Raw genomic sequence first — 14536 nt, 5'->3', positions numbered from 1 at the left:
TATGTTTATTTTAATAAACAAAAGTAAAGAACATCTACAGTACAGCATGGTGTTTTAATGCACAGCACCTTTTCATCTTATAAAGTTCACTTTTAAACAGTACAGTAGAAAACCACAGGCTCTTACACTGTCTAAACATCTTAACATTGTTTGTGTCTTTGCATTTATACACCTCAAATAATTATGTTCATACACATTGATCATTGTTTTTATGACATTTTACATTTTTATAGTAAGAGACTTTGTTCTGTTTTCTTATTTTTCATTGTATTACTGACACCTGCACTGAAGGCATTCCTCGTACTCGATGAATGTTTCCCATTGTGATAACTTTCTGACTCGGACACAATGACCCGGCAGGCCGGCACATTTTCAGAAGGAGCTACTGAGATCGAGAAAGTCGGTCTGAGTTGGTGTCGATATTTCTTGATAAGATGGCCATAATTCCGGGAGTTCAGGTATGTCGAGTAAATCAGAGAAGAGTTCCCGTAACACTTGACGATTGTCCAGCTACAAGGAAACAAAAAGATTGAGTTTTAAATTAACTGCAGAGGAAAAGTTGCCTCATACATACACGGGAAATCAAACAATCTGTGAAAAACCTGAAATCATTGAAATGGAGAGGTTGTTAAAGCTGCACTAATTCATATCAAATGTGTAATGTGAGGAGTGTCGAATCCACAGACAATCATTATTCTGCTGTTCCTCTCAGCTCTATAAGTTAGTTGTTGTGGGTGTCCAGAAACATGACTCCACATGAATGTTGCTGGATGTGTAAATAGGCAGCAGGTCTATAGAGTGATTGTATGTCGATGTTATGTTAGCAGCTTGTTCCACTGCTCCCAAGTGGCCAAAAATATCAATATATGTAGTGGAATTAGTTGTAGAATGTCAAACCCACTGTCTTGTCTTCATCCATGTCCATGTCCACATCCATGTTCATGTTCATATCCAGACTCTCCCTAGGTGGAGACGAAGGTGGTGTAGGATTTCTGTAGAAAAAAAACATAGAAAATGAAGGTAAATTTCTCCTGTACAGCATTGAACCATAGAATAATAATGAACAGTATTTATATTATTATTTCTAATGTTATTTAATATTTTGAAAGCATCCCCATTTTCTCCATGATGGGAACAGCCGTAGCTTGTCAAAGATATATGATGCAAAGAGTTAAATCCTGATGTATTTTATTGTCTTACTTACTCTGAGACGGACACGAGTCTTCTGTTAACGTATCCAGATACGAGCTTTTTAGGTGCCGACATTTCTGTACAAACAGAGGTGATTAGAGGTTATTACAGGGCTCATTTTCAATAGAGAATGCTATGTATGACTTAGACTGGATGACCTCAGCATCGTTTACAACATTAACATTATAAATCCATTAATCATTACGAGTGTGAGGAGCTTTATTATCTCTAAAGCCAGCACATTGTTATGCAATACTGGCTATATTAGAAAATATGTTTCTGCAAGAATACATCTTAAACCTGCAGTAGGCAGAATGTTTTTGGCATTATTGGGCAAAAATTCCATAATAACCTTTCAGCATATTGTAATTCAAGTGTTCTGAGAGAAAACTAGACTTCTGCTCCACCTCATGGCTCTGTTTTCAGGCTTTAGAAAATCTAGCACGTGACGTGAGAATTTGGCCAATCACAGGTCATTTCAGAGGGAGAGCGTTCCTATTGGCTGTTCATTCAACAGAGGCAGCTGTCAATCACTCATGAACTCCAATCGAACGGTCTAACTAGGCAGCGCTGATCAAATATTAATCAATATTCTGTTACTGTAATGTCTATTTACTGCGTAAAATGTTTTCAGAAACATCTTGTAGTGTACTGTTTAGCTGTAAAATGAGAAAGTTTGCTAAACAGTACACTACAGGATGTTTCTGAAAACATTTGAGGTGAGTTATAGGCTTTAGAGTAACAGTATATTGATTTATATTAGATCAGCGCTGCCTAGTTTGACAGTTTGCGAGTGATTGACAGCTGCTCAGAGACGGCCGACTCTAGCTCGGTTCTGATTGGTTGTTTTCCTCCGGTCTGTGAAATCTTGCAGATGCCATTAGGAGCACCGGAGGACACAGAGGCACATGATTTTTTCAGATTACCTGTCTCATGCACTACTGTCAAGATATAGTGACCGTTTTATAAAATGAACTTAATCATATTTGCTCCATTTCTACCCACTGCTGCTCTAAGTGTTTTGGAATAATTACATTTATTTAGGACTTTAAATTGCTGTAGTCCTGGGGTAGAAAAATACCAATCTCCATCATGAAACAAGTTCCTGTTCATTTATTGCTGTACTTGGTAAATAAATAAATTTTGTCCTCGGGGGAAAGTCAAGCGAGAGACAATACCAGAGGTGTTGTAGTAGCGTCCAAAGGCGGTGTCTTTGTTGATGTCTGGGTAAAGGTAGATCAGAGGATTCCTGTGCTTGCTCCTCTGGGCTCTCAGGCTGTAGTGGAAAATAATGTGTGGCAGAGACATGGACATCAGCTCATTCTTGGTGTAGGGCTCTACTGCATGCACGTGGGTATCTACAGGGGAACCACAAGCAGAAAGAAAAGTAAGCAAACACAAGAAGACAAATATCTGAATGTCTTGTGTTGAAGTCATTCAATCATTCAGGACAGGACAGACGACTGGAGGCAGCAGAGCCACAAGAAGAGGACAGAAACGATCATTCGTACATTGCTAGTGCAGTGCCCGTTGAAAATATGGCTGTTCAGAACGGGCTGAATGCTTGGCCTGTGGTGTTGCTGCTTGCAGCTTCCTCGAGAACCGCTCATACAAACAACTTTAAACTTGACACTGAGCTTCATTGGACCCTGAGCAATACACCTGCCATGACATAATCACACACCCAAGTCGGGGCTACTCACGGTCAGAAACAACGGTAAAATACACTCTGGTTCATGGGGAAACAAAACCAGCCACCCTTTGGAACATCAAAAATCGGAAAATGTAACTTGTTTCTGAGACTTACGGTTCAAAAGTTACAGACCAAAATGTTCACCAACGAAACATTCGCAAAAGTTCATTGTTATAGCGCCACCATCTGGCCAAAGTACACCACATTCTACAGGGCACTCTTGTTGGTCCTGAGCAACACACCCGCCAAATGTGAAGTAGATCGAATGAACGGTTCTGGAGATATGTAAAGGACACACACACACACACACACACACATACCCACAGACAGAGATTCTGTGCTTTATAGTTATATGTATTCTCAGTTCATGGTGTTTGGGCTATTTTTTTTTTACTTTCTAGCTCCAAACAAGGAGCGGGCTTATGTAGAGTGACAATGAAACAGAAATGTTTTTACACATGCTATGCAGGGTATGTTTGTTATTAAGCATGACACAAACTGTGCCAGTAACAACCAATCTGGCTGTGACGTGATGATTATTACAGTGTGAAAATGCAGTGACTGTAACTTGGTCCAGCGGCTATTTAAGGGGGTTTTTCACCTTAGAAATATCAAAATGCTTAGCAGCATAGAAGAACACATTGTTGGTTCAAGTGATTGTAAGCACCAAATAGATATCAGAATGAATAAAAAAAAAGTATTGGTCTTGGAAAACCCATGTTGTTAAAACCCTTATTTGAACAAGTTTTGAGTTTTGTCCAAACACAGACACATACCACCATTGGAGTGCTCAACCCAGCTGAAGGAGATGGCTCCGTCTTTGTTGCTCTCGCTAAAGCGGAGCAGGAAGGTCCCGGTCTGTTTTTCCTGCAACAGAACTTTTGTTCTCTCCCTGCTCACGAACCCCATGATGTATCTGAAACCCATACACGGAATATGACGAGAGTTTAGTTAACTGGGAAGCATAATGTAATAATAGTATTAGGTTATTGTGAATGATACAATTAACCAAACAGTAAAACATTGCTGAGTTGACTCTGGATGCGTCTTACCCATCCTGCCAAAGATCCGCCAAGTATTTTTTGATCAAATCCAGGATTCCGTCGATCCAAATCCAGGCATTTTCATTCTGTCCATCCAGGAAAGCAAAAGTCAACATGTAAACACACACACACACACACACACACACACACACACACTGAAGACCAATAGTGTAAACTGCAGTATAACAAGAGTCTTGTTCAACACTCACCTTGGAGAACTTGCTCCAGTGAACGAGACCATCAGTATCATCTGTGAAGACACCAAGAGTTACATAAACCATGTCATGAAAATAACGATGTTTTATTGAGACAGTTTCCACAAACAAAAAATGGAAAGTAGGGCTGTCAAAGTTAAGGTGATAATAACGAGTTAATGCAAATTTGTGTTAACGCCACTAATTTCTTTAACGCATTCATGCAATCAATCTTTCGGAGGTCGCGAAGGAGGCTAAATAACGCTCCAAATTTACGCTAAATTATGGCGAGGAAAACCTGTCATGGCCATTTTCAAAGGGGTCCCTTGACCTCTGACCTCAAGATATGTGAATGAAAATGGGTTCTATGGCTACTCACGAGTCTCCCCTTTACTGACATGCCCACTTTATGATAATCACATGCAGTTTGTGGGATAGTCAAGTCAGCACACTGACACACTGACAGCTGTTGTTGTTGATGTTTTAATCTAATTTTCTGTAGAGTCAATTTAGATGAACTTCCCTAACTCTTTTTTTGCAAGCTAACATTAGAAAGTGACATGGTTCAATCCATCAAACACTCACCCACAACTTTGTTTCTTAGCATGGAGAGCTGGCTTTCGTCGAGCTCCCGTTGGCCAACGGTCAAAAACTGCCAGCTCAGAACCTGTGACAGCTGCTGCCAGGTGAGTGGAGGAGGGTCGACGAACAGCGACAGGTTCTACAGAACAAAGTCACGGACTAAAAATGTGATTTAAGACTAGACGATTGGATTTTCAAATATTAAAAAAAAGAAAATGGTACAATCTGTGCAAGAGAAATTAAAAGCATAAACCCCAAAATGCATGCGTACAACTGTTAGGTGTAATTGCATGTCATGTAGCTAAACAGATGTGTTGAGGTGTGATGGCTTTACCCTCGGTTCACTGGTGGAGAGCGTGTTGTACCACATGACAGAGGCCCAGGCACTTGGGACCTGATTGGTACTGGAGATGACAACCACAGGCAGAGAGCTGGCCTGGACCAACACAACAGGAGGAGGAGACCATTCAATCAACTGCCTGGCTACCATTGTTCTGCTCTAATAATACCTCGTCTTCAACCAATAATATCCTCAGTTTAGCAGCAAAGAGCACACAGAAACTGAAATGCCAATTTGAGTGTCATACTCACCTCGATGTTAAATTCCAGTCCAGCGTACTGAAACTCTGTCACAAACTTAATGATGTGGAGTTCTTCAGTGACTATCAGACGACACTGATGAAGAAGAAAGAGACGTGGTTTTAGAAGGTACTAGAATTACCGCCTCGCGATTGTATGCCTCCGTCAACCAGTCCAGTTGCAGTTTACATCCATGTCTGTCCAAAACGTCATCTTTTAATTCGGTTAGACATTTATGTGAAATTGTCATAATCAGCATATGACTACTTGAGTTGGATGTTTGTGCCAAATTTGAAGAAATTAGCTCAAGGCGTTCTTAAGATATCCCTTTCACAACATAGACTGTATATAAGAAGTGGACGTAGTAACCGTGACGTCACCCAATGGTCTGTGGACTGCCGATTTGAAGCCTCTAGTTCGGCATTTTGTCCGTCACCATATTGTTTGTTTGCAACCAGAAGTGACACAAGAGGGTGGAGCTAAGTACAACCGAACGCTGAATAAGACATTTTTAGGCGACCAAAAAAGTTATAATTAAATTTCATGAACTGAAAACACACTGTGAAAGGGTTAAAGTTCTAAGACGAAAACACGGACAACGCAGTGGTAGCGACCTGTCAATCACAAGGTAGCCACTAAGCCCTAAAGCATCTCCTGCTTTATCGTCTATTTGACTCTAAATGGGACCATCATTTACTAAATGAACATCATGCTGTATTGAAGAATACTTGAAACTAGCGATCGACACCATAAACTCATGTTTACAATGTTTACTGAGGTAATAAATCAAGTGAGAAGTAGGCTCATTTTCTCATAGACTTCTATACAATCTAACTCGCCCCCTGCTGGCTATTAGAAAGAATGCAAGTTTAAGGAACTTCCACATTGGCTTCACTTTTCAGAACCGGCCCATTGGTTCACAAGAATGGGATGGATGTGAGGTCACAGTAACCTTGACCTTTGACCACCAAAATTGAATCATTTCATCCTTGAGTCCAAGTGGATATTTGTGGCAAATTTAAATAAATTCCCTCCAGGCGTTCCTGAGATATCGCGTTCACGAGAATGGGACGGGCGGCCACGGTTGTCGCCCGCGAGGAGGCATAAAAATTACTTAATGATTTGCAAGCATGTGGAGGTAGTGTAAAAACATAATGAAATCTAAACACAAATACTATAAAATAGTGGAACACACCTAGGTTGTGATTTGGAGGTGAATAAAACTTTATGTCCACACACAGAATTCACTGACTGATTATATGTGCTGTCTCATCTTACCTCATATCCTTTGGCTCTTGCTTTGGTTTCCTTGAGTGACTGAAAACAAATGAAAAGAAAATGCCCTCATTATATACACGACTATAATTATTTGATGTATGCATTATATTACATGTACTGTTCATAAAATACAGAGTTTAACTCATGTCCTCGTTTCAAAGGCTGAGTGCTTCTTCAGCTTCTAAGTTGAGCAGAGTTTCATACCACGTGACCAAATTCTGCCACCAAGCCTCCAGAGGGCGTGTCCACGTCCAACACCTTACACTCATTCTTGTTGAGGTCAAAGTGACGGAACCTACAACGACATCAGATCAGAAGGCGTCTAAAGTATGTCCAAGAATGTTTCAGTAATTTATAAGAATTCGTCAGTTTACATTTCAGATTTTCAATGTTTTGGTACTCTTAACTTACCCTTTAAGTGTCTTGGCTTCTTCAACATCCCTTATTTTAAAGAAAGAAATTATATAGCTATAAGAAAACAAAGGCTAAAGTGTTTTTTATTAAAGAACAAACTAAATCAATAAATTAAAAGTAAGACTTCTTTATGGAAGATAAAAGTTTTCTTTGACTTACTTGTCAAATACAGGTTTGACTTTGAGCAGGCACTTGAATTCTGGGATGTTTGCTAAGAACCTGAGAAGAGAAGAAACAAATACTGACAGAATGATCTTCAAAAAAAAGAAATTCTCTCCATCTCTCCATAAAATACTTATATGAAGCTAAAGCTAATTTATTGTAAAGTGAGTAACCTGAAATTCGTCTACAGCTGACAATTATTTAGACCTAGACATATCATTCATCTCAATTCTATGTTGGCTACTTTTTCATGAACAGCACGCAGAGCAACACTGTGTTAGGTGCAGCCTTACCTCACTGTCATTGTGAACCGCACCGCGGTCTTAATTATTAGAGGTCTTTGTGGTAAAGTCGACATGATAGGTTGTTTCTCAACCACGAGAGCACTGCAAAGCAAGACCACAACAGAACATGTCAACAGTATGAAAGAGTGTGTTATCTATGTGTAACATCTAACACAGGAGAGTCCTGAGTCTCACTTTGCAAGAAGTTTTGTGAACAAGGACAGTGTGAATTTTTCAATTTCTGCCACGGGACCAGGGAGGCTGGAGGCATCAGTGCTGTTGTATTTATTGTTCTGGTCTAGCAGTTTCTGCAGCTGTTCGCGAACTCGTAGTAGCACCTCTGCCACAGTCGTGAACCTGCACACGCACACACACACAACATAAGCAAACACAGGCACCAAGGTTGTCATTAGGTATTAAGTGTGACCGCATGGGACAGAGAGACGTTTTGTCAAAGATACAAAGTCTCTTCCTAAACATGAAACATGACAAGTCAAGGTAGTACTAATAAGTTCTTACCACTTCTGGAGATGGTCCAGACGGGTGTCAACTGGACTTCCAATGCAGGCCATCTGCTGCCTGCGTTTCCACTCAGGCAGCTCCACGTCTGTGAGAGTCGCCACGATCTGCTGTGCCAGGTTTAAAATGTTCACTATCTGCTGCAGCACTATCTGCAAGACAAAAGAAACGCAGCAAGCATTAAGTATGTGGGGAGGTCTAATTAAACAATGACATAACTAAAGGAAAGAGAAAAGTGGACTCAGCAGAGTGCAGATCTCCGCCAGGTGTGTCTCCCATGGCGTCAAATACCAAGCTTTTGTTACAGCCATCTGCGTTGGATACCGCTGCACAAGGCATCATTCAGCGCCGGTATGAAACGCACCAGGCGTCCCATGTAAACCCATCCGCTGCAACAGTAAACACTCTAAGAAAGTGAGCCTTGAGTGACTATGGTGACGTAGTTTAAAGAGTGAAAGAGACACACCAGACGGGCTGGAGGGGAGGTGGACGGGTCCAACAAACACAAGGCCTTCATCCAGGAGGCCGATGTTCCAGTCCCGTGTTCAAAACGTTCAATGTCATTTTCACTGTACAAACGTTGTAGTTTTAAGCCCAAGTGTGTAGTTCTTTCCTAACCTAAATATAGTGGTTTTGTTGCCTAATCCTAAAGGGACGTCAAAGGTAACTATAGTGGTTTTGATGCAAAAAATAAAGTGATGCCAAGGGGCGTGACGACGGACGCCAAGGGGCGTGACAAAGCGGTGGTATGTGACGAGTTGGGATGAGAATGTGTTGGACTCCCTCACCCCTCCCAAACAAAGAAGAGTCTCACCCAACGGTTCCTCCCGGCTCCCTTACAGTCAAGGCGGCTAAGATAACAGAATCAGGCATTTATTCATTTTGTATTGTGCCTAACTTTAGTGGATCATAACATATCGGGTATGGAATTAATCTGCAGATGCTCTGGTTCAAAATGAGACCAAACTTTTCTATGGATGTCAGTTTTTGAGCCACGACAAAGGCCAAAATGTGGCCTGCAACAGACTGGGTAAGGCTTATTTTTAGCTGATTGCAGGAAATACCTTTTGCTAATGACGACAGTTGTTGATTACAAGTGGACCCTACCGGCCGGTCAAGAGGAGTGAGGAGTCAGCAGTCAATGACGGTATAATAAACAGTCAAATTGTCAATCACCCCAACCATGAAAAGTCCTCGAACATACAGTCATAAATGAGCACAGAAAATATCAGGCTAATGGGTCCAGTAATATGCAAGATTAGCTGTGGACAGACAGACAGATACACAGGCTTACGTCTGGCGGAGATAGTAAGGCGTAGATAATAATGTAAACATTGTTGTGGCTTAGAACCATTATATCAAGCATTTTATTAAGAAAAGCACCCAAAAAGTATAAATAAGACAGAGAGAAAAAACTGCTTTGAATAAAAATCAATACTTAAAAATAATACACATCACTGTTAGAACTGACTTTCTTACATCCAACAGACCTTTAAACTGCCTAAAGCATGAAATGTGTAAAGAAAGTGGTTCAGCTCACCAAACATGCATCTACAGTACCTGCTTTGTTTGTGTGATAAAGTTGGTCCTCTTAAGAAATTCCTCTTCCACGACAGCATGGGACTGGGCCAATCCATCGTGCTGCTCCACTGGACATGACAAGCGAGACATAAATGAAGCATGAACTCACACCAAACCAATCACCTGTTCCTTTACGTCTCCCACCATAGAGTACCTCGGCTTTGCCAGTTCTTCTGTATGAAGTCAAGATTTTCATTTAGGAACTCCAGTGACTTCATTTCCTTCTTCACCTCCTGCATTAGAGTCAAAGTTCACACATTTAGAAATGATGAAGCATGTTTGTTTTTTTCCAGGATGGCTGTCAGGTGGAAAACAAACCAGCAAACAGCTGTGTAATCAGTGAGTTTACCGAAGTCTGTCGTTTCAGTTCATTGACTTTGTTGTCCAACTCTTTCCATTTTTGATCCACGGCTGGAATGCCACAACCCTGACAAAGACAAAGATATTTCTTTCACTCTTATTGGCGTACGGTGGTGACGGTTCTTACAAACAGGCTCTTATTACAGTGTGTGACTCTTAAAAAAGGCGTTTAGATGTGTCACTTCAGAGCAGGAATAACAATAGTAAAACTCTATACAAGAGAGAAAGATTTGAATGATCTTGTGGTTGTGGTTTTAGTTCAATGTTTACAGCATGTCTGCAGCCTGGACTGCACTGTACTGTTCATCCATCTGATATCATCAGTCATCTTACCTGTGCTTCAGAGGCTGAAGCCAGGATTTTCTTCTCCTCCCTTAGGCATTCAGAGAGGGTTACGGCCAAGTTCTTTGGCTCATTTTCAAAGTTTGTCTACATAAAAAACAAAAATCACACAATAATTATTTTACTTTGAGAAAAGAAATGAAGGTAAATCTAAGTTAAATGTAAATGCTTAATGTAATGTTCAGTTCACATAACAGCATGTCTGCCTTACCAGCAAGTAGTCTTTCATTCCTGGAAAATCAGGTCCCTGCAAAATGTTGTTCTCCTGAACAGAACGGTTCCATTGTTCATCCAAATACAACAGGAGTGCACGGAAACACGTGCTTGCTTTATTTTCATCCACAGCCGCCAAATCCCTAACGCAGAGCAACAGAAAATGTACATTCATTTGAGGATTGTGTTTGTCAACGTGTGCTGAATGAGGACACACTGTGTGGGACATTTCTGGACACTAAAAACAGGAAAATCTACCCAACCACTCCCTCAAACTGATTTAATAATTAATGAATGATTATTATATAAATCAGCCAATTAGAATGCACATACAGATGGTTGAACTCCACCTTTTTACAGTATCTTCTTTTTTTTTTTGTATTTTTGAGGCTTTTCTTTCTCTTTGTCTTCTTCTTAATATTATATAGTAATTATATACTGTATATAGTTATGTATATAGATTTGTGTTTTCCCCAAAGTCACCATAGATTTTAATCTTTTTAATCTTTAAAATAATATCTTCTTTCAGGACAAGGTCAAGTTATCCCACTAGGGGTCACTAGAGCAAAAAAGATGTGTGATCACCATGACCTCCCCATTTTCACACTCTGTGCATTTTGTATGTATTGGTTTATAATTAGCAATTAGCTGTGGTAACTCGATAAATCAAAATATCATTTCGTAGAATACACCATTTAAGGACAGAATGACAGTCTCACAATCTGATTAAAAAAAATAAGTTATTTTTATAAAACGGTCACTATATCCTGGCAGTAGTGCATGAGACAGGTAATCTGAAAAAAAGCATGTCCTCCAGTGTCCTCCGGTGCTCCTAACGACATCTGCAAGATTTCACAGACCGGAGGAAAACAACCAATCAGAGCCAAGCTGGAGCCTTGCCATCTCTGAGCAGCTGTCAATCACTCGCAAACTCTGAGCAAACGGTCAAACTAGGCAGCGCTGATCAAATATGAATCAATATTCTGTTAGGTAATACGTATTTCTCATGTAAAATGTTTTCAGAAACATCTTGTAGTGTGCCATTTAGCTGTAAAATTAGAAAATGTTTGACCCGGCAGCCATGTTGAGATCAGTTGAGGAAATACCAAGCACCGCCCACCAGGCGGAGCAAACTTTTTCATTTTACAGCTAAACAATACACTACAAGATGTTTCTGAAAACATTTGAAGAGAGAAACAGGCATAACAGTAACAGAATATTAATTCGTATTTGATCAGCGCTGCCTAGTTTGATCGTTTGATCGGAGTTTGCGAGTGATTGACAGCTGCCTCCGTTGAATGACCAGCCAATAGGAACGTTCTCGCTCTGAAATCACCTGTGATTGGCCAAAGTCTCCCATCATAGGCTAGTTTCTTTAAAGCCTGATAACAGAGGCATGAGGAGGTGCAGAAGTCTAGTTTTCTCTCAGAACACTTGAAGTACAATATGCTGAAAGGTTATTATGGATTTTTTGCCCAATGATGCCAAAAACATTCTGCCTATCATCGCTTTAACTCAGGGCCCCTCCAAAAAAGAGTGCTTCAAGGTGGTAATAATGCCAAGTGTTGCTTTAAGACCCCATGTATCCATGTATCCATATATCAATGGCGTATACAGTATTGATAAACAAAGGTGCATTCAATGAAATTCTTGCAAACTAACTTCAAACGTTACACCGTGAACCTGGAGGCTCAGAGGCCCCTATAACGGTCTGGTGTTCTGGTGCGTCTCTTACCAGTCCTGGTTCTCTATGCAGACGCACAGATAGTGGCGGATCTCTCTGAACTTCCTCTCATACAGCTGGCTCACCCGGGCCTGGAGGGCTGAGTCCAGTCTCAGCAGGTCCTGCCACTGGGCCATCTGCAGTTAGCCGACACAAACAGAGAGCATGCAGTCTGAACACCATCACAGAGGAAAAAGTCACTAACACTAATGCTCCTGTAATGCAAAGAATACGACTGAATTATGACTTATCAATGCAGTCCTTTCCACAACCAAGAGCTTATAATTTTTGCTTAAGATTTTATACAATTATGTTTATGTTTATTTGAGAAGGGAGAATGCACATGAATTACCACAAACACTTGAGCATTGGCATTAAAAGAAAACATGCATATATATATATATATGTATATATATATATATATATATATACATATATATATATAAACAGTATATGTGTTTAAGAGTAAATATATGTCATATATGACCATCTAGCCTCATTCAATGCCAAACACACACCCATTATCCACATCACACACACGCACACACGCACACACACACACACACAAACACACACATTCTTCAACCTGCTTTTATCCCCTTGTCGTTTTTGTTCTGTTTTGTTTTTGTACTTTATTTGTCTTTCTCTGTATAATATCGTTTGGTCTTTTTATATATGTCCCTGCATGCCTTCACTTGTTTTGTAATCACTTTATAACACAATAAAAAAACAAAAAAACAAAAAACATGCAAGAGCACACGAGCACGACAAAAGCATAATAATAATAATAATAATACACATTTAACAAAAGTTAAAATAATAATGAATAATTGGCGACTTTAAAAGTAGCACTCACGGTACTTGGTTATAAATACCACGGACATTATTTATTGATTTATTGATTTATTGCATGTTTATTTGAGATCATAGATTAACTTTAAGCGCTCTGCTTTGAAGTTTCTACCTGAAATATGAAATATATGAAAACGAAACTGTTCCAATAAGATAATAGTAACAGATAATAATAGACAGCAGAACAAGTGAGCCTACCGTGTGTCAGTGGTTGTTCGTCCTTGTTGTTGATCGCTAGGGTCCTCAGCAGGGTACTGTGTTAAACAGAAAGTATACAGAGTATATACTGGTGCTGGTTCTGTCTGGTCCTCCCTGGTAGTGACTGACAGCAGAATGGGGCGTTCCTTATATCCACCGGGTCCTCCCACACACACCACGTGATTCTCCAGAAATCGTCCAGCTGGGCGGTGTCAAGTCAACCGGTTTTACACTGTTTTCATTTCCGCCTTCAAAATAGTAAAGGTACATTTTCACAGTGGGGAGATTCAGCTACAGCTTGCTGGCTACACCTCTCTGTTTTTATCTACCGGCATCTTCTTCCTGGAGGTCTTGGATATTAAATTTAAAGGACTGACTCTGACCTAATCCCTGACCTAAACTCAGTGGCAACAGTTGAATTTAAGGTTTAAAACAGGCATATGTTTCCATTGCATGCATGTAACCGGCCTAAAAACCATAGAACAGGTTTGACATAAATCATGGCTCACTGTCATGATATCTGTCATCATTAAAGGTCCCATATCGTGCTCATTTTCAGGTTCATACTAGTATTTTGTGTTTCTACTAGAACATGTTTACATGCTGTAATGTTAAAAAAACAACTTTATTTTCCTCATTCTGTCTGCCTGAATATACCTGCATGTACCCTCTGTCTGAAACGCTCCGTTTTAGTGCATTGCAACGGAATTGCATTGCTAGGCAACAGCTTTGGTCCATGTGTACTTCCTGTCAGCTGATGACATTCACATACACTGCAACAGGATATAAACTGGGACCCATTTAGAATGTTAAAACCGTGTAATGATCTAAATATTGTATATTTGTGACATCACAATTTGATATTTTGAGCCACAGGGCTGAAACCTGACTTTGACTACTTTTTAAAGAAATAGTTTGACATTTTGGGAACACGCTTTCTTCGCCGAGAGATAATTGAGAATGTCGACACCACTTACATGTCTGTATGCTGCATGGAGCTGGAGTCAGCCAACAATTAGTTTAGCTTAGCATAAAGACTGGAGGCAGGGGGAAACTGCTAGCCTGACACTGTCCAAAGTTTAAAAAACATCCACCTACCAGCACATCTAAATTTGACTTTATATCTTGGTTGATTAATGCACACATAAACAGAAATGTCAATCTCAAGGAGGCGACAAGTAACCATTTCCCCATTATGAACATTGAATATTATGCCCTCACAGTATCCTCCATGATCTTTAAAGATGAATTACCTTTTATTTATTTTTTTTTCTCCTTTGAATTTGTGTTTTTGATGTCCCTATTACTGATTTAGACCTCATGAGCTT

General features: G+C 40.0%; 1 protein-coding gene across 1 annotated transcript; it reads right to left on the bottom strand.

Annotated features, from left to right (window-relative positions):
• Nucleotides 1-35: 35 nt before the first annotated feature.
• On the bottom strand, nt 36-13396 carry LOC119500264 (signal transducer and activator of transcription 1-alpha/beta-like). The gene is made up of 24 exons (XM_037789926.1): nt 13209-13396; nt 12171-12295; nt 10434-10578; nt 10214-10309; nt 9870-9947; nt 9675-9753; nt 9500-9588; nt 7940-8091; nt 7616-7777; nt 7430-7522; nt 7134-7193; nt 6972-7001; nt 6765-6855; nt 6561-6599; nt 5295-5378; nt 5038-5139; nt 4707-4842; nt 4137-4177; nt 3937-4013; nt 3661-3800; nt 2370-2549; nt 1205-1268; nt 902-992; nt 36-510 (listed from the first exon to the last, which is right to left on the bottom strand). Exons 2-24 carry the CDS (start codon nt 12293-12295, stop codon nt 373-375), a joined length of 2292 nt encoding a protein of 763 aa, XP_037645854.1. The 5' UTR covers nt 13209-13396; the 3' UTR covers nt 36-372.
• Between the last annotated feature and the right edge of the window lie 1140 nt (nt 13397-14536).

Source organism: Sebastes umbrosus, chromosome 13 (genome assembly GCF_015220745.1).
Source record: "Sebastes umbrosus isolate fSebUmb1 chromosome 13, fSebUmb1.pri, whole genome shotgun sequence".
Taxonomy (NCBI): Eukaryota; Metazoa; Chordata; class Actinopteri; order Perciformes; family Sebastidae; genus Sebastes; species Sebastes umbrosus.
This window is presented reverse-complemented; position numbering and strand designations above follow the sequence as displayed.